General features: G+C 39.6%; 1 protein-coding gene across 1 annotated transcript; it reads left to right on the plus strand.

Moving 5' to 3' along the window:
* The first annotated feature begins 352 nt into the window (after positions 1-352).
* LOC135473299 (potassium voltage-gated channel protein Shaw-like) lies at positions 353-20608 on the plus strand. Its single transcript, XM_064753147.1, has 5 exons — positions 353-380; positions 4310-4572; positions 17449-17673; positions 18200-19423; positions 20420-20608. The coding sequence occupies exons 1-5, from the start codon at positions 353-355 to the stop codon at positions 20606-20608; spliced, it is 1929 nt and encodes a 642-aa protein (XP_064609217.1).
* The last annotated feature ends 881 nt before the right edge of the window (positions 20609-21489 follow it).

Below are 21489 nucleotides of genomic sequence, written 5' to 3' on the forward strand. Positions count from 1 at the left end.
CGACGAGGAACAATTAATTCTTGAAAAAGAATCGACTGTAAAATGATTCTTTTGTTGTAAAACTCGATGTAAAATGTTCAATTGTATGTTTTATCTTACTAAGAATGTTTGTCAGGTGTTGTACCAGTTCTGGCCCTCAAATGCTCTCAAGAAACACGCCAAAACATAAAAATGTTTTCGCCGGGCTCTGACTTATTTTCTTTACCTATACCCCTCTTTGATATATTTCTATTTTTGTATAAAGCCAAGATCAAGAATTTTTAATCATACATCCAAACGCCCTTAGATGAGTAAAATATTCACAAATTAACACTAAATAACAGCACGTAAATATGTAGGAACTTCCTTGAGAATGAAGTTTGTGTATAGGTTGAGAGAGAGTTAAATACGAATACATTCACTTTTCACCGTGGCCCTATTCAAAGAGATGTAAGGAGCACTTACTTCCTGGTACCCTGCTCTGAAGATGCACTGTAGTCGTTCATAAAACGCCAGGGAAGAGATAATATGATGCATGAGATAAAACAAGCAAAACCCTCTTCAATGTAACCACTGCTGGATTTTGCTGACCTCGGATTCCAGCCTCAGCGTGGTTGCTAATAGTAATGCTGACGTCATAATGCAGGTCATGTTGCGCCACCAAGTTTTGACGGCGTGCATGCCGAATCGTTTTTGACATCATAATTGTTGACCGTACACACGTCACAATGGTTAGTCCCTTGTGACGTCATATAAACCTATATATTTTTTTCTGTGACGTAATGACGTCACAATTGCAGAATTACGTATTTTTAAAAAAAAGGACATTGAAACTGAGCCCTTGGGAAACGTGATGTGGCGTTTTAATACAGTGAATGTGGTGAGCTGAAATGAGAGGTTATCATATTAATATTGGCTAGAACAATATTAATAGATTTGTGCAAGATTCCATTCATTATTTAAACTGACCTTGTCGTGTGAATACTATAACATTATTTGTAGGCTAAAGGTCAGCGTGGCCAGCTCTTTACTGACCTTCCTCCAGCTTAACTTTTCATCTTTGTATAAATAATACTAAATGACAATACACTGCGCCATGAATGGCAGCGCTTAGAATATGGTGAATAGTAGTTGCAAATAAACATGTCTTGGAGTACCTCTATTTCTTGACACACAAAAATATTAAAAAGAAAACTCAGGACACGGATACGGTAACCTAATATGACACTGTCAATATATATTTGCTTGGAGCAGGAGGTGGTGTATGTAATGATCATGCAGTCTTATGTCAGTACCCTGTGACTGGATTGAGCGCCGTGGACATTTCGGGTCCATGTTGAGACAGTGTAATGACAATGACAGTAGCGTACTTCAATAAGAAACCACCGTGTCAACATCAAAATGATGCTGAAGGCAACGTCAAGCCCTGAGCAAAGAAGCAACTAAGGCGGCTATCGGTTACATTTAGAATATCAAAACCAAAGTGTATATTTACACAGATGGCGGGGAGTTGCCAATTGTTTACGATAGTTGCTTCAAAATAGCTAGGCCGGACGAATTCTCGGATTGAGAACTTCCATAATTCTCCTGCTTTCTTTGTTCTCGTGGCCTTCGTGTCAATAAGTGATGCTGTCTTGTGTGGTCTAACATGAAGTTCGTCAGAAATCACTTCTCTTCCACTAACTGATGACGTAAGTCAAAACATAGGAGAATTCGCCAGTAACTTGCCAAAGATCGATGGTTTACTTTAAGAACTTTGGTTTCCTCCACCCATAACATCGCATGTATGCCATCGTATAAATTCTTGAGGATCGCGTATTAAAGCCACGGTGAAATACATCAATAAATATGCCCCAGAGGCAATAACAGTTCAAAGATTTCTAAGCAAATTTGATGACATGAACATACTTTAGATGGAGATACATGAACCTTTCGTTTGGGGTTGGCCTTAGCAGCCAATAGACTGATAGGGTCTCAGGTTCTATTCTAGATGTGGCAGAAGTCATGGGACTTGTCAATTAAATGGCCATTGGCGGTGATTTACGTCAGGTAAATCAATTTATACCCTTCATCAATAAATCTGATCGCTGGCATATATATGTTTTAAAGCGGAAATCTCTTCATGCAAATGGCAACCAACCCAATACATAAATAAATAAATAAATAAACGAGAAAAGCTGTCTGACAATGTATGCAATGATTGAAGGAAACGACCAAAAAGTTTCTTGTCTTTTTTTTAATTCACAAATCAAGGTCATCATAAATCGAAGTAAAGATGACATTGTTGAAAAGCTACGTTGAACTCAAACTAGGGTGTCTTTATGCTCTTAATCGTTAAGGGGTTATCAGTTATCTTATCGTCTAAGTTACACGGAAAGGAAGTGAAGGAAGTGGAGATAGTAAAACAATGGCTAGGCTTAGGGAGAGTATATAAGATTCAATATGTACATTAATAGTCATATCTTTTGTCCTCTTTGCTCTACGTACTACGTGTTTAGCGTATCAGTAGCAGCCACCTTGTGTAGTGTAATTATGAACATGTCAGCATCGGTATATCTTTTTCTGAGCCGATACTATAAGAGTGCAGAAATAGGCTACACACACAAAGGATAATCATCTTCCAAGTTAGCAGAAAATCTGATTGGTTGTTTTCTATTCACATTCCTCGTTGTGGAGATTTTGAGAAGACAAGTGCCATTGGCCCTCTGGTTAGTGACTGTATGTGACATACAAATCGTTATCTGATTTCGACGCTTTTGCTTTTCGAGTTCAGTTAATGTAGTTGTAGCACTTTTCGACCAGTAAAAAATTACCATTGCGAAGGAGTTGTGACCAATCAGAATTGACCAGTCAGAGTTGAGGATTCATCATCACACAAAATATGGCCATTTTAACCTTGTGACTGAAGATTTGTGCTAAGAGATTTCAGTGAATGACCTAATTAAGACAATCGTGTAACTACACGGCCAGCTTTATGGTGGGAGGAAACCTGGTCGATCCCAGGGAAAACCCACAATTATCCGCAGGTTGTAGCCAGACCTTCTCACGTACGTCCGGAGAGGAATCCAGCATAAGCTGGACTTGAACTCACAGCGACCGCATTGGTGAGAGACCCCTGGACCATTTCTCCGCGCTGACGTTCTAACCCCTTCCTCTGTTTCAGCTCATGGTTAAAAAGCTGCCATTATTGCTAAGTGAATCTTGAAGCTTCCCAGCTAACATTCCCGACAAAGATTAAAAACTGTTCATTTATATTTAATCTCTCCCAAATCAGCTTCTCGGGTTCACAAAGAAAAGGTATTAAAAAAGTTTTAATGGGAGAGAGAGATTTTATACCATAACACGTTGACAGATCCTTTATAGAATGTGAAAAAAGAGACATCCTACAAGTATTTATGATAGTTTATTTATTACTCATTCGGTCACGTTTAATCTTTAAAACCATAACCAGAACCAGCGCCAATCATTTCGATCTTGTTATCTTGTTTAAATGTCTCACAAACTATCAAATTTTGCATAGACTCTAACAAGCCGTGAACAGTCGCCGAAGTGATATCGACCAAGTGCTGGTTATTGTTTTATGCCACCAGCGAGCTTTTGTCACACCGACCATCAGTGACATACGAGATTCTCCATTAACGAATAACATCGCCTTTTGTCGTAGTTAGCCGGCGCCGGTTATTGGTAGTTATGCCATATAAATAATTGAAAAGCGAACGAGCCGCTGATAATCAATGACCAATGTAAGCGCACAGTGAGCTGGAATTTATCCGAGTCGTTAGCCATACCGGTCTTTGTCAGGGCGCTGAGCATATGTGACTGAAAGTCAATCACTTGTCACAAACTTGTATGTCGGACGATGGTTACTAAGGTGAAGTCGGCCATGACACCTGTGACTGTGCAGCGCAGAGGATTGCAGTTTTTGTCTCGCGAGAGCTTTCCATAGAGTTTCGATTGTACCTAAACAAGAGTCTTAGACAGGCGGCAATAGGAACTTTTCCCGTTTGCTTATTGATTATTAGTGATTTTACGTCGTTTCACCGTTTTCCTGGTGGCAGGCGGGCCGCGGGACACTTCCCAGCATGCCTTAAGCACGGAGACAGCGCATGGATCGGTGTGAGGACAATATTCCGCCATGGCAGGTTAGATCGTCCAACACCAGCCGCGTTTGCAACCAAGGCGAGTCTCAAGTTCGCGCGCTATGTCGACAAAACCAGCGAACAAGAATGCTGCTGACGTGAAGAAGGGCCTTGGTCAACACTGACCAAGGACCTAGTAAACTCAAAGTAGATGCTTAACTTTCTTTTCGGACGTGATATGGAATCTGTAGCTGAAAAGAAGAAATTGGACAAGAGAATTACCATCAATGTAGGAGGGCAGAGGCACGAGACTTGGGCCAGTACCCTTGAAAGGCTGCCTGGGACGCGCCTTGCCCTGTTGGCTAGCCTTCTTCAAGGAGACGAGAGTTGGGATGAGGACCATAATGAATACTTCTTTGACAGACATCCGGGCGCTTTTGCAACCATCATCCATTTCTACCGCTCCGAGGAACTTCATCCCCAGGTGAACATCTGTGGAAATGTGATGAAAGGGGTGAGTACAGTTTTTTTAATCAGTTCAAATTTTGATACATGTGATCTTTGACCTTTGTCTATGTTGAATCGTGACGCATTTTGACACTTGAGCTGTAAATCAATTTGGTAAATTTCGTTAAGGTAAAGTATACTTTGTCATTTTCCAGATAAATTCGGTGTCTAATTGCAATCGGACAGTAATTTGAAACTTTCTGTCACAGAATTGTAAACTACGGTTTTATGATATGGCCTTGCTATTTGGTGAATTGCCTAAGTGTGAGTACCGAACAAGTTCGGTACATAATGATATCGTCATCTTCATATCGAGCCGTAATATCTCACTTTGTGAATGCGATTTTTGTACATTTGCGTTTAAAATGTTTCATGATTGGATGTATTACTGCCGGTATGTCATTAAATCCCATTCTTTCAAATTTTGGGGACCTTTGTGGCCGAGTGGTTAGCGTGCCAGCGCGGCGCAATGACGCAGGAGCCTCTCACTAATAGAGCCGCTATGAGTGCAAGTCCAGCTCATTCTGGCTTTCTTTCCGGGAGTACGTGGCAAGGACGTGGCTCTGCCCAGTTTCCACCCACAATAATGCTGGCAGACCTCGCATAAGTGAAATATTCTTGACTACGGCGTAAAACACCAATCAAGTAAATAACTAAATAATTTAAAATTTCCCTACACTTTAACGTTGTACTCAAGCCCTTGACTAGGAAACTTGTTACAGTTACTTATTGGCGTTTTACATGTGTTTCACTACAGAATAATAAATAAAAAAGGCGCTTTGCTTTCCAAGGAAATCTGTGTAGCTGCATGTAGCTCTATGATCTGGTGGCTGTGTATACGGAAGCAGTCATTGTTTGATGTTGACGTGGATTGATGTTCACACGTTTCTGATGTTTATTGACAAGCACAAAGTGATTATTTTACCATCGATTTGCCATGAAACAACTAGATCCTCAGTCATATTATGGCCAGTAATTTTCACAGCCTTTGTTAATCAAAGCCTCTTAGCCATTGTAGCCTTGTATATAGTTTTATTGCCATGCTTCTCGTGGTAAGCATGAACGCTTAGTCCCGGATGTACCTATGGCAACTGATGAAAACTTTCATTGAAATGTTTTTGTCAAAGACAAAGTTTCCAGAAATTAGTTGTAAGAATTTCCTTGCGAGAAGTTTATAAAGGTATAGCACACATTGTATGTTCTTAATATAAGAGACATATATATTATACTGGGTAATATAAGAGACGTATATATTATACTGGGCAAACCGATGTAATGCATAGGAATTGTCTATTTAACACGCTCAAAGAATTTATGCTCTCAGTCAGTCGGTAGGTCCGTGGTATGGGTTGACAGAGATGTTCCTAGAAATCTCGTCGTAACGAATGTATAATTACCCATTTTTCTGTCTCTTCAGGCTTGTATCGCGTTCTTGTAAGTCAGACTCACATTATGTATGCATTAAATATTCGAACCTCTATAAAACATTGTATATCCATTTTTGAAAAGTTATGATATATAAAGCTGTTTTTGAATTTCGACAGGAAGAATGCTGGGTAGAACACTAGTTACTGGTATTCCAGCTCTAGACTCGGTATTGTCACACTGAAAAACGTTTCAAAGATTCGTAAACTGTTTTATTTGAATATAAGTTGCATATAATGGTCGAACTGATTATATATTAATGAAACACTTATCCTGAACAAACGAATTAGAAAAAAATAAATGTTTTTGCACTAAATGTTTTAACAGCGGAATCGAATGAAACGATTTTACACTAGCATTTTCTTGTCCTTTACTCAGATAAAGTAAGGGATAGAGTGTTCGGCTGAACTGCTAATTGACTTTTAAGAACAGATATGTCACGCGGCAAACATGTTTATATTCCTTTTTTTTTGAAAACCTTGCTTTATTAAACATATTTTTTTCTTTTCATTTATCTATTGTTACTTCAAACATAATTTTAATCATGTAATGTACACTCCAAAAACTGAAATGTTACAAATATAACATTCATAATATTAACATTATGGCAGCGGTGAAGCATCGAACATTTGATTAACGCTTTGAATTTTGGAAATTGAACTGTTAACAAAATTGTAAGAAAATGCTATGATTTGATACTGTCTTAATATCAACACCTTTATGTGTGATGTTCCACACATTCATTGATCATTTCACTACAAATGTAAAAAAAATTTCTCCTTAACATTATGTTACAACGTGCATATTTTACAACATCTAAAATGTTACATTTCGTTATCATTTAGAATGTGTTGACAGTTGCCTTTTAACAGTGTGCGATGTATAAAGGCTTTCCGTTGTTCCAAGCATTTGTTCTTTACAAACAGCAATCTATACGCCTGAAAACTCCAAGAGTCCACTCGAATCAATATTCAGTGCATATTTTTCATTCACGCTACGAGCTCCAAATAAGACTTATGCTTAGCATAGTAGGTCTTGTTTATTAAAAGAGGTCTGGTGGTTAAATGTGCTCGCCTTGTGTGGCCGCTTGAACAGACTGAAGTTCGTTGAAGATCATTTGTCCGTCTTCAATACTTTGTGCATATATGTACGTCATTCGTGGGAAACATGTCAATGACTTGCTGAAGGTAGTTGGTTTACCCCAAACACTACGGTTCTGTTCTCTCATAAACCGGATCGAATAAAAAAAGAAAACTCTGATGTATGTCGTGAATCAACAGTTTAATAAATATATAAATATTCTTTAAAAGAATATGTGGCTGTTACATTTACATTAACTTTTAGCGTATTTGTGACCATTACCTCAACTCTCCATGAAGGATCACTGTGATGGCAAAGATGTGGCCTCTAGTTCGCCATCTGACGAGATGAAGCAAGATGTTTTAACTTTATAACCTAGGAAAGAAGCATGAACAGCAGGTTTGCTAAGGTTTCTGTGGCCGTGATGAAGCAAAATATCTTAACCTTGTGGGCTATAATTGTGTACAGCATGGCCAACCTGGTTGGTAAGGATTCTTGGACAGGATGAAGCAAGATCTCTTAAACTTGTAAGTCAGGGTTGTAAATAGCATGGCCAACAGTGATGGTAAGGATTCATTGCCATCAAGATTTCTTAATAAAATGAAGTAAGAACTCTCTGTTTGTAAGGCAGGATTGTATAATACATGAACACGGGCGTTCCACTGACAGTATGTACCAAAACGTCTTAAGCCTGTTATGTTTAGTGTTAAAAATAACCTGAACAAGACGATTCCACCAACGTGATGAAGCAGGCTGCTTTAAGCTTGTAAAGGAGTAATGTACGTAATATGTATACAACTGGGTTCGGGTCGCGGGATGAAGCAAAATGGCCTATAGTATATGAACAACAAAGTTGCTCCGGTGGGATGAAGCAAGACGTCTTGGGCTTGTAAGATAGGGTTGTACATAACATTAACAACAAGGTTCCGCTGTTGCGATGAAGCAAAACGTCTTCAGCTGGTAGGGTAGGGTTTTACATGATGTGAACAACAGGATTCCGCTGGTGTGATAAAGCAAAACATCCTGAGCTGGTGAGAGGGGTTTTACATAATGTCAACAACAGGGTTCCGAATGTGCGATGAAGCAAAACGTCTTGAGCTGGTGAGGTCGAGCTTTACGTAAGGGCTCTGATGGTGTCATGAACCAAAACGTCTTGAGCTGGTGGTGTAAAGTTTTACATAACATGAACAACAAGGTTCCGCTGGTGCGATGAAGCAAAACGTATTGAGCTGGTAGGGTAGGGTTTTACATAACATGGAGAACAGGGTTCCGCTTGTGTGGCAAAGCAAAACGTTTTGAGCTGGTAGGGTAGGGTTACATAATATGAACAACAGGGTTCAGATAGTGTGATAAAGCAAAACGCCCTGAGCTGGTAGGGTAGGGTTTTACATGACATGAACAACAAGGCTGAGATGGTGTGATAAAGCAAAACGTTTTGAGCTGGTAGGGTAGGGTTACATAATATGAACAACAGGGTTCAGATAGTGTGATAAAGCAAAACGCCCTGAGCTGGTAAGGTAGGGTTTTACATAACATGAACAACAAGGTTCCGCTGGTGCGATGAAGCAAAACGTCTTGAGCTGGTAGGGTAGGGTTTTACATAACATGAACAACAAGGTTCCGCTGGTACGATGAAGCAAAACGTATTGAGCTGGTAGGGTAGGGTTTTACATAACATGGAGAACAGGGTTCCGCTTGTGTGGCAAAGCAAAACGTTTTGAGCTGGTAGGGTAGGGTTTTACATAACATGAACAACAGGGTTCAGATAGTGTGATAAAGCAAAACGTCTTGAGCTGGTAGGTTAGGGTTTTACCTGACATGAACAACAGGGTTCACATGGTGCATTAAAGCAAAACGTCTAGAGCTGGTAGGGTAGGGTTTTGCATAATATGAATAACAAGGCTGAGATGGTACGATGAAGCAAAACGTCTTGAGCTGGTAGGTTTTACATGACATGAAGAACAGGGTCCCGATGGAGCGATGAAGCAAAACGTCTTGAGCTGGTAGGGTAGGGTTTTACACGACATGAACAGCAGGGTGAAGATGCTGCGATAAAGCGAAACGTCTTGAGCTGGTAGGATTTTACATAATGAATAAAACAGTTCAGACGGTGCGATGAAGCAAAACGTCTGGAGCTGGTGAGGTAGGGTTTTACATAACATGAACAACAGGGTTCAGATGGTGTGATAAAGCAAAACGTCTTGAGCTGGTAGGGTAGGGTTTTACATGACATGAACAGCAGGGTAAAGATGGTGTGATAAAGCAAAACGTCTTGAGCTGGTGGGGTAGGGTTTTACATGACATGAACAACAAGGCTGAGATGGTGTGATAAAGCAAAACGTCTTGGGCTGGTGAGGTAGGGTTTTACATAACATGAGCAACAGGGTTCAGATGGTGTGATAAAGCAAAACGTCTTGAGCTGGTAGGGTAGGGTTTTACATGACATGAACAGCAGGGTAAAGATGGTGTGATAAAGCAAAACGTCTTGAGCTGGTGGGGTAGGGTTTTGCATAATATGAAGAACGGGGTTCTGATTGTGCGATGAAGCAAAACGTCTTGGGCTGGTGAGGTAGGGTTTTTACGTAACATGAACAACAGGGTTCTGATGGTGCGATGAAGTATAACGTGTTCATTTAATAAGGAATTGATCTGCTTTTAGGTATACAACATACTAAGTATTCAGCTTCGTTTGATAACACAGGCACTTGCCAATAAAGCTCATTTGCACCCGTTGGCTTAATTGGGGCGTCCCATTATGTCGTAGGCCAGCACGCATGCAGACAAGTACGTGTGGTCTATATGCATACTGTATTAAAAGCAGACAATTCAATTGCATGTTAGAATTGCTTACCAGGTACCTTTGCTTTGCCAGCCCAATATGGAACAATAGTCATAGTGTATTGATATTGGAATTATGGTCATGTGACTTGTGTAGGTTGAATACGATCTATTACCAAATTGCAAGCGTGTGGTTGTTGGGAAACGACATTCAGTGTTTAGGGACGCGACTTGACATTGCTTTGGTACTATAATATTGGAACTAATTACCTTGGGTGTAAACAAGGAACTGCCTCGTCTGACAAGGTAAACTTTGGATTTTCCACTACGAATACAGTCATTTGTGATGGTTATCGATTCTGTTGTTGAGAAGCAAACAGTTCTGCTGAAAGATATGCATAGCAACCACGCTATCCCTTATATAAGTGGCTTGACGTTCAGTTTCAGGAGGTTTTTATGACGTATATTTCTCCGATGTATTTTTTATTCTATTCATAATTTTTCTTTCCTTTCATTATTGATTTGCTCATTATGATAAAAAAGGCAACCTTATGAATTTCACAGACGTGTTACTTATATATAACATACAAACAAATACGGTAAACATTTGCTTTGTACTTTCATTTTACTTTTGTCATCTTTTGGAACTGTTTGTAATCTGTCATACCGTACCATACAAACCTCACAGTAAGAAAACCTGCTTGTGGTTATTCCAGTCTTGTTCAGTATCTAGACAATGTAACATATACTAAACATAACCATATCAACCTAAATTGCTATCATTTGCTACAAAGGGTAAGTATAAGTATGTTTCATTGGAGATAAAAAGAAATTCTTTATATAGTTTAATAAAACTATATTAGGCTACGTAAGATTAAATTTGTTTCATTCTAGATTAATAGCTCGGACACACGAGATACGAGTTCAATCCCTGACACAGGGAATTTGTACATTCGTCCGCTGTCACACTTGTGGAACCAGAGTGACAGTAAACGGTCGATGGCCCTCGTATGACCATATGTATGGGCAGCCTAACTTTGAAGACCAATCGTCTTTCATCAGTATGATGTACATATCTACAGGTCGCACGTCGGAAAAACACTTAAATATGTGATTCCGTGGTTCACTCCAGACACTCCGGTTTCCTCCACCTATTAAACTGACCACTTGTATAAGTGAAAAATCATGACGAGTATGACTTTAAATAAATAAATAGATCATTCAATCAATCACTCAAAATTCGGAAAGGATGTAAACGAACTAGATGCAGACTGTACGTCAGGAGATATAGAGTGACAGTGGCATTTGACTTACAATCTTACCACAGTTTAACCTAGATAGTTTTAGCATCATTTCAAAGAAATGTTTTAACATTTGTTTTATTTCAAAACATAGAATGTTATAAATTTATGCGTCGAAACAGACACTCGTATACAAGCCGTCAACCAAAATGGACGTTTGAGGTCAACAATCGCAAGGTCAATTCCTAAAACGATATTTTTAACACAAACCCTCAAAGAACTAAGAAAGTATATTTGGTGCGTAATTAGGATGATGTTGGAAAGACGCAAGGAATGTTCTAGGGGCATGAGTGGAACCAGTATTTAGATCGTGAATCATGCTAGTATATAAGTTATCGATCATAAAATATGTATATATGTTGCGCTTCGATCGCATCTGTTCATACATCCGACGTGGCGATCTAATTCAACACGATGAAAATACAGCCCCTATACCAGGATTAAGCCGATTCAGACACGACATTTAGCAGCTTACACAAAAACATCTACAACATGCAGAAGCCCTATAACAGATAAGTAGATCAATTTATGTAGATCAAATTACTGCTAACAAAAGTGCAAATCTAAAAGTTAGTCTCACTTCCTGCCAGCGTCCAGAATTGCCGAGCGACACATTATATAGAGCAAGTTCGTGATTGGTTCCCGAGGGTTAGATCGGGCATTCGGTTATTAACGTTGGATTCCGGAAACACAATTCGGACATTTCCGCACCTTGCCGAACGTTGACGTACAGATCGGAAAAGGTTTCCTTGGTAAGAAAGGCTTGTGCATTTCTCTGTTTGCCGTGGATTTACTGGCACAGGATAAGGCACTCGAGTTTCCACTGTCCATGTTGGCAAGTTTGTTGAATCAACAGTAGTGGAATGGTCTGTGTACATGAACTGAGGTTTTTGCTGACGTCATTCATTAGTGTGAGCTAACTGGTCTTTAATCAAAATAGAATAGTAATTAAGCTTTCATCTAACAGACGTAATTCATTGGTGTAAGCGACTAATCCCTTTGTGTTGACAGTGCTCACACAAATGACGGTGGAATTCAGTTGGATCTATATTAGGTTTTACCAGATACAGACAGAATTGATTAAATCTTTGCCATTCAGTCCAATCCAGCGCTTTGGTGTCGCGTTCAGTGTGTTATTTGACGGTGCAATCATACTGCTCAGTGCCTATACTTTGTCGATTAACTTTGGGGGGTGGGGGGGAAACTTCATGTGTCCTTTAGTTGTTGGCTCGTGAAATTTAATTGCGTTTGTGAGTACCGGTATCGTCAATATTGTCGCAAAATGAAAGTCAATCAATAAGGCTCCCGACATATCATCTGAGGTTGTTTTAAGGTTTACCGAATCAATTTACAAAGTCAATTTAGAACAATTTTATTCTTCATTAAATGATTCCGTAACACACAGTTTATTCCTATATCTCCAGATGACAGGTTATTCTGTGAAGCCTTCGGTTAACAAAACGGCTGTAGTTAAAATCAGGAGGATGTATATAAAACATAGAGATCGATTTGCGACATTATTTTTTCCATGAACTGTAAGCTCACACTTAATATAGACAAACGATAGTCCAATGAATTTACGTAACTGCGATGTTTAACATATTGTATTCTTGGGAAGTCAAGCAAATGCGAATTTCATGTCGTTCAGTTAATAAATCGTTCGTACGTTGCCCTCCAACCGTAAATTACAGCTTGTGGCGTGTGCCAGAACGGGTAAATAAACACCGGGTTAGGAGTGCTCTTGTTTGGGGCAACCAAAGTTTCTTATTGTATTAATAAAAGCAAACCATTGTAACCGGACGTCTCTTCTGGAAAGGGATGGAAAGAGAGGCTATGGTGGCAAGCCTATCCTCTGAATTGACATGCCATGGGACTGGAGACACTCATCAATCAAAATACACTGATACATATAACCGTCACCACTGACGCGAATACAACCGCAGAAGGCGGGTTTGACTCAAACCAAAAGCTATAGCAGTGGGAAGCTTACAATTTCAAAGAACGCCATTTTCCGTCCAAAGCCAATCTATAATTTATACTGTAACTTTACAATTGGGTCATATTGATTTCCGACTAAACAGACAAATGGCAACACTCAAAACCAATAGCCGCGCAGAGCGTATGTAGCGGTATAAATGCTACCTCGTATTGCCTATGAAAAGACTGCCTGAGTTATCGGTACATCACGTGTCATCTTTTCGCCTACTTCGACCAGATGTTGATTTAGATAGCATTGTCTGCACGCGACGAGCTATAACGCTGATGTTAGCTCCGCCAATAAAGTATCTAAAAAAAGAACAAAAATACTAAAACAAAAATTATTATAGGAAATGATTCAGTATTACGCAGGCGGGGCTGTCCAAATATCCGTTGTCAGTGTGGACTCCATATTGTATTATCCCTAGACTTCTGTGAATGGCGATGTAATACAAACCTATAGGAGCTGTACTATCCCTGAACTATTTCCATTATGCTGACATATTTGGTTGTCTAGCTCTTACTTTATTTCGACTTCCTATTCTATTATTCCTAGACTTCTATGAATGACGATATAATACGAAACTATAGGAGCTATACTATCTTTGAACTACTTTCATCATGCTGACATTTTGGTTGTCTAGCTCTTACTTATTTTCACTTTCTACTTTATTATTGAGTGTGTATATATACACATATATAAAGTTCAAGTCTGTATAATGTCCAGAATTATGTCCGTAATCGCGTACGGTGATAAATAACATGGCGCTTTTTGGACGAAATGCTGAACTTTGTCGATTCTTAAGGTTTAAAAAATTGTACAACACTGAAACTATCAGTTTTGAAGGCCAAACACGTTGTGGTTACTTTTCCAGAAAAAAAAATTTCCCAGCTATATATTTCATTTTATTAGCTATGATCGTCTTCAATACCTGTCTCACATGGGTTACATTTTGTTCTCTCCTCACATGATCAAAGAGTGTGCTGATGACAAAACACCTATGACACTATGACTATAAACATGTCACAATTTAGGCATAGTTGTTTTCTTAAAGCATAGGGTTGAGTAAACGAGTAGTTCATAAACCCTTCTACTGAGAATGACGAGTTTTCACACACCTTGGAACCGACTTGTTTAGGTAGGCTATGTGAATCGCCATTGTCATCACGTACAGCTATTCTAGCACAGCCAAACACTCGCTTGAAATAACTAACGGTATCAGAATAGTGTAACAAAAACCAGTTCAGCTCGCAGGATTGTAGCTAAGCGAACTACGAAGATCAATTGGATAGAAACAGCCATTGAGAGTTGCAAGGTGCTGGGCCGTTTTTTGTTTTTGTTGTATTTCGTTCCTTTACCTAAAATTTCGCCATCAATTCATTGTACCCGGCGTTCGTGGTGAGAGCTTTCACTCTCTAACTGATACTATAGATGTAGTTTCATTTTTCACTCAAATTGTCAGTATACCTAATCCAGAATGTCAGCTACAGTTCTCTGTCGCATATTACAGATGTAGTTTTATTATTTCCCAAGGCGTAATTTGTGTCCTTGAATGACAACTGCCATTCTATATCGGATATTACTAATGTAGGTTTTTTTTCTTTACCCAAGGCATTAGAATGTCAACTGCCGTTCTCTGTCGGATGTAACAGATGTAGTTTCATTCTTCACCCTAGATGGCAGTATGTGCCCCAAGAATGCCAGCTGCCCTCCACTGTCAGATATTGCAAATGTCACTCTTCACCCTACAGGCGTCAGTACTAGATGGCAGTAGGTGTCGCTCAATGACTACTGAATCAACTGTAGGCCTACCCCTTCATCGGATATCACAGACGAAGTCCCATTCTTTACTCTTGATTAGAGTTGTCCTTAAATATCAACTGCCGCTATCTACCGGATATTACAGATGGACATGCAGTTTCCGCCTTCACCCGATACGTGTCAGTTTTGTGCTCACATATTCTCAACTGTCGTTCTCAGTCGGATATTACAAGTGTCTTTACTTTCCGAAGCTGATATTGATTTCACAAGGGCCATTATGTCACTATCGATCAGGAGAAAGAAAACATGATGTTCCGCACACAACACGACTAAAAATGTCAATCATTTGTTTTTGGATTTTATCAAGGATATTGATCAAAGTATCAATTATAATTACATGTTTCTAAATTTCCCAGTTTGTGTGGATTCTAGGAAAGAGTTGATCAAGGTTAGTACTAGCACTTTAGTCGCAAAAGCATTTTTGACAGCGCACTGTTATGGTTGCACATAACTGAGAAATTTTGTCCGTGGCGATTTTAATATCTGGACCTGTAGCAATAGCAAAGAACACTTAAATAGATTAATAGTGATATAGTTTTCAGACTGCCGTCTAAGATGGCAGCAGAGCATAGTTAACTCAAGCCGCTGCTTCGTCCACGCATGTGCATGCCATTGCTGACACCTAAATTCGAACGTTTGTGAGGGCAGTATATTCATTGTGCGACTGCTCAGCTGGCCTAATGGTCAAAGTGTCGACTTCGCCGTCGAGAGACAGGTGCTCAAAGCCGGGTCGGGTTATACCAAAGTCTTTCAAACTTGTATTTCTTGTTACCTCGTTTGGTTCAATTGCAAGGATTGGCAGGGTGTCAGTATAATGTGACTGGGTAGGACGTCATGCCTGGTGTCTCCAGCATGATACTTCAGTGACGGCAGCAGTTTGGCGTCATGGACTCGCCTTGCCACAAGAAGACACAGCCTATGCACACCAACCTAATGACTCGTCGTCGTCATATGAATGAAAAAGTGTGAAGTACGACGTAAATCCCAAAGACATACATAGACACACACACACGCACGCACACATACACACATACCTACAAAGAAACCCCCAACCAACGCTTCCTAATTCAATCAAATATATCACTGTTTTCGTCAAATTATATGAGACCACTTTTCCACGCACTGTTTATTTGTGTATAAAACAATCGTATGGTCGTGGAATTGAAATTTCAATTACTTGCATCATCTTGAATGGATTATTTTATTTCTTTATTTATTTATTTGATTGGTGTTTTATGCCGTACTCAAGAATATTTCACTTATACGACGGCGGCCAGCATTGTGGTAGGAGGAAATCGGGCACAGCCCGGGGGAAAGCCACGACCATCCGCAGGTTGTTGCAAGACCTTCCCAATTACGGCCGGAGAGTTGAATGGATTAATCCGTATATATACGCATATATAGGTATATGTACGTATATCTTTACCTTCCGGCTTACAAATGTCGTGTGCTTTAACAAAACGTATCGGCCGATATTCTACAGAGAATCACATGTATAGCTCATATTAGATCGATCACATCTACTGATTGTGGCTGGTCGAAAATCGCATGAGTATATGCTATGCCACAGGACGGTTATTGGCGATTGTGAGTCGCAGGGTTCGATATGCATTGTATTGGGAAGAGCCTTGAACACAATGACTAATACAGATGATTATTGGAAAGCTTCGAATGTGAGACCATAAAGAACTATACATCACCTGCTTCCCAATTCCTATAATGTCCCGTTAGGATGCATAGCGGGTGGAATTCAAAGGTGACCGCTATGCCAATTGTGATCAGTACTAACTAAAGTACAGGGCAAACTGGCTATGATACACTGATAGGCGCTTCACGTGGACGTACGGGTCTTTCACTATACATGGAATAGAAAAAACTTTTAAGTATGGCATTTCTCATGCATGTCAAACTTTGCTGTATTACTTTTTACTCCTGTATAAAAGACTTGAAGGACGGTTACATTTTGTATAATTGTGAGCGCAAAATATATATATACACTCAAAAACTTAATCAGTTAATTTTAACAGAAAATCTGTTTTTTTAACAAAATAGTCTGTCCTATTCAAGACAATATCCTGTTAATTTAATAGAATTTTTATGCTAAATTAACAGAATATGTGTGCTATATTTAACAGAACAATCTGCTGGAATAACAGAATATATTCTAGCATCATTCAGACAACAGACTTTGTGTTAAAATTAACGTATTAATATTATGAGTGTAGCGTAACTGAATTGCAGTGGTTGTCCATCCTAGTTTAGTATTTTAAGGATTGGCTTAATGGAAAATTCAAGTGTAAAACCTCCCTCTTTCTTATTCGCCTAATTAGTTTAGTTTGTTTGCAAAATGGTGATAGATAGGTCTTAATATTGTTTAATCACAGACTGAAGTGTATGCGTGTTTGTCGGGGTGGGGGTGGGGGTGGGGGCTTGGTCACCTTGAGAAGGATGGTAATAAATGACTTACAACCATAGTAAACGCTATGTTTTGTATTTACAGGAGCTGGAATTTTGGGGCCTCACCGAACTGGACATTGAACCGTGTTGCTGGGGTCACTACAGCAAGTTTAAAGATCACAAAGACACACTAGCGGCTTTGGATGAGAACTTTTCCAGTGGCTACGACGGAGAGTGTGCATGGGGAGAAAAAGCTACAAACCTCCAAAAATTTAAAGTAAAAATATGGCGCTTTCTGGAACACCCGGGATCTTCAAGATGGGCGCAGGTAATGGAAGCTTGCGTTTATTCACGCTTTGTATTGTAAGGTGGCACAATAGTACAGTGTTTCATGAAAGAAACTCATGTACTTAGCGAAATACCATGATTTTCTCTATTCATAGAAATGTGGGCTTTCATGTTTTACAGGAAAATTTTATTGCGTTCAGCGTAAAACACAAACGAAATTAATAGCATAAAGTTATCACATGAGTGGTTATATTCCGGTACATGTGTATCAAATACCTTGTGTATCAAATGTATCAAATATCTTGTAACACACGACTATGGCGATAAATATTTTTTTTATATATTTTTAATTTATATTTCTGTTTTGGCCTTTTAATTTTCAATCCTTTCGTTGTAAAAAATGGCCAGCAGATGCACGAAGCCATGCACGTATCGTACATTTTTTGTAGCTAGAAACAGTTGTAGAAATGAAATCTGAAGTTAGGTATGGGATAAGCTTCATTCTTGAATCTAAATTTCCACCTACCACCGATTTAAAACTGTAATGCATCGGTTTTTATTTTCAGCTTTACGCCGTGGTATCCATGTTTTTCGTGGCGCTTTCAATCGGGGTCTTCGTTCTGGAGACGCACGCCTTGTTCAGGGTTCCCCGGGATGACGTCACCTACACAAATACCAGTGACGTCATACTTATGGGGTACTACACCATCAGAGATGCTGGGACATCTTGTTGTTGCCCAAAGAAGATAAGTGCGAATACTCTGGAGAATACAATTCCCCACCCCGCCATGGTTATTTTTGACTACATATGTGCCGCGTTCTTTACCATAGAGTTGATTCTGCGGATTGCGTTCGCTCCACGAAAAGTGGCCTTTTTCAAAGAGTTGCTCAACATCATCGACATGATTTGTCTGATTCCGCAATTCACGGCCATTATTATCAAAACTGTTAACCCGGAAGACACTCTAAGCTCTATATTCAAGACAATTCTGGCTCTGCGAATCATAAGAATACTGAGAATCTTCAAGCTGATGAAACATTACAGCGGATTCAAAATATTAGTGTACACTATCAAGGTCAGCACCAAGGAACTTTTTCTCATCGTCATATTTCTATTTATGGGCGTCTTAATTTTCGCCAGTGTCATATTTTACTGCGACAACGTTACGTTTGATAGTATTCCCGTTGGGTTTTGGTGGGCGCTGGTCACCATGACAACTGTAGGGTACGGGGATAAAGTACCAAACACGGAAGTGGGATACGTGATTGGCTCTATCTGTGTCATCTGCGGGGTCCTCACAATAGCCTTCACGGTACCCATCGTGGTGAACAACTTTACTCTGTATTACTCGCATGCCCAGTCCCGTATTAAACTTCCTATTCATAAGAGAAAACAAATGAAGAAACATCGGCAAAGTCGAAACCGAAAAGCGACCATGGACTTCATGAAGAAAGCCTTGAAAGTGGATGATTTTACCAACCTCGATCAGATTCATTCTCCCCGGGACTCCGTCAAAAGCGGAACGATTGACGTCCACGCGTCCCACAATGGCGCTCATCTGGATACCATCAGTGAATCGGCGTCAGAGACGCTAACGACGTCGACCACAATAGGCGTGGACAGCCCTCTGCCCTCCTCTAACCCTTCTCGGCTCCACACTGAGGACAACGTGGACGAATGCAAGGATAGTTCACGGATCAGAACTGTTTGTGGGTCAGTCTTGGATGACCGTGACCTTCGGCTGTCACTGGCCATGTCATCCAGGATGTCGGAGAACTTCGGATCTCAGGTAATGTATTCCTTTACCCGCCAACAGAGATTTTCAAAGAAGTTAAAAGATTTGAGAATTTGTTCAATTCTTGTTCAGGAGGTCGATTCCATAAAGCTTTTTCTGACTTCAGTCAAAATTTATTTACTATTTGTTTAAGACAACATTGATGAGGGGGACAAAATTTTAATTTTTAAAGCCCAAAAACAAGCTTTCGGATCGTATTTCAAATTTTTACTGAAATCTGAAATTTGTGAAATCGTCCCCAGGCCTACACTTTTAAATAATTTACCAGAGTTTCTCGTGTCTAATGTTTTATTTTTCCCCAAACCTAAGTTTGAGAGAAGTGGAAATTCTCATTGTCTTAACTTCCGAGATTTGGTTGCATATATATCGGCTAGTAAAATATATTTAAAGCGTCTAATGAACTGTACACACACGAGAAGCAAAATATACTGAAATACTTTGAAAAAGCAAAACAAACACCACTGGAACAGAAAGGTGTTAATAATAAAAGGAAAACAGGTTTATCAGTCAAACAAACTACAGCAGCATATTGCCCTGACCAGAATACGTCTTTACCAGTCACAAATGTTATGTTTGTCTCAATATGTGTTTTGGTCTGGATTATATAAAAAAAAATCCCAACTTTGCGTTTTGTTTGTAGGTAGCCTATATAGGCCTATGTTATCTGTACATGTGTACACAACAGGTACTAGAGTACAACCGACTGTTTAGTCACATTGTTACTTAGTGATATGATACGGAAATATATTGTGTCAGTGTTCCCCATATTACGTGAGGCGAGGCGCCAACGTGACCGCTGTTGTCCAGTGAAAAGCGGAGTATTTTATCCTATGCGGGATAAATTCCGTTATTTCGGTAGTTAAAAATACACCGTTCAGTGATATAGTTTAATGTAACTAAACCTGTAAGTGAACGGCATGATTGGTTGAATTGAAATGAATAAAATAAATATTAATATTATTATTATTATTATTATTATGTTCCTTCTAGCACCGGTTGGAGAGTGAGCAGTTGTTGCACGGGTTGGCAGACGCTAACCAAAAGTTAGAAGACGAGCGAGAGCGTCAGCTGGACCGTGTGAGACAGCGTCGCGACAATCTTAGAAGTCAGCGAGTGGACAGCCGGGCCTCGCGTCCTTCCCCTTCGCCAATCTCCAGAACAGATCATGACAAGATGTGACAAAAACTGCGTTTAAGGGGCATTGAACTCGCGTGATGCTCCACTCTGATGTATCCCTAGTCTCTGCTTCAGTCCAGTGTGCGAGAATTTGGGAACAAAGCATTACATAATACAGATGTATTGACACAGGCTACCGAGTGATAAATTTGTCCAAAATGAAGATATACATAGCACCACCGGAATGTGGTGTAAGGAAAGATAACTCAGTGGTATAGCCTGACGTGCAAAGAATAGGCTCTATCACTGAGTTATCTTTCCTTAGACAACATCCAGATGGCGCTATATCTATCTTGATCCTGGAACCAGTTTCGAGATGATTGAGATACCGAGAAATGTTAAGAAAATAATTGTCATATTTGCTGATGAACATTGTATATATTGGCAAAATATATCACACTTCGTGATCACAACGGTTTACCTACTTTAAAACAATTTGTTGAAAAGAACTTTTAACTCCAGTGTTTCAAAGACACATGCTATCGCCGGAGAAATGAGGTTGGTTTTCCTTTGCAGTCCTGACTTACGCCTGGCGTAACGCCCATGGCAAGACCTGGTGAAGGCACACGTCACCATGACAACCGCGCCTGACCCAGCGTTGCAACGGCTTTTGTAAAACGGCCTCAGGCACAGTTTATATTCATTTGAAACCGCTTCATTATATGAACATTGGGATTCAAGCCTGTTTAAAAAAAACAAATGTGTTTTATTGCCGTTGAACGCAGCAGATCTCCGATCTAAATTGTATGTAGCATGTTAGATGATTGTCATTTTTGATCATCACCATTTCTATTCAGTGAAACATTTCCTAGATAAGAAGAACTTGAGGATTAAAGAATGGGAAATTTAAGCTCTCAAAAAATTACCGTTTCCATGGTAACCGC

This window comes from Liolophura sinensis, chromosome 8, assembly GCF_032854445.1.
Source record: "Liolophura sinensis isolate JHLJ2023 chromosome 8, CUHK_Ljap_v2, whole genome shotgun sequence".
NCBI classification, from domain to species: domain Eukaryota; kingdom Metazoa; phylum Mollusca; class Polyplacophora; order Chitonida; family Chitonidae; genus Liolophura; species Liolophura sinensis.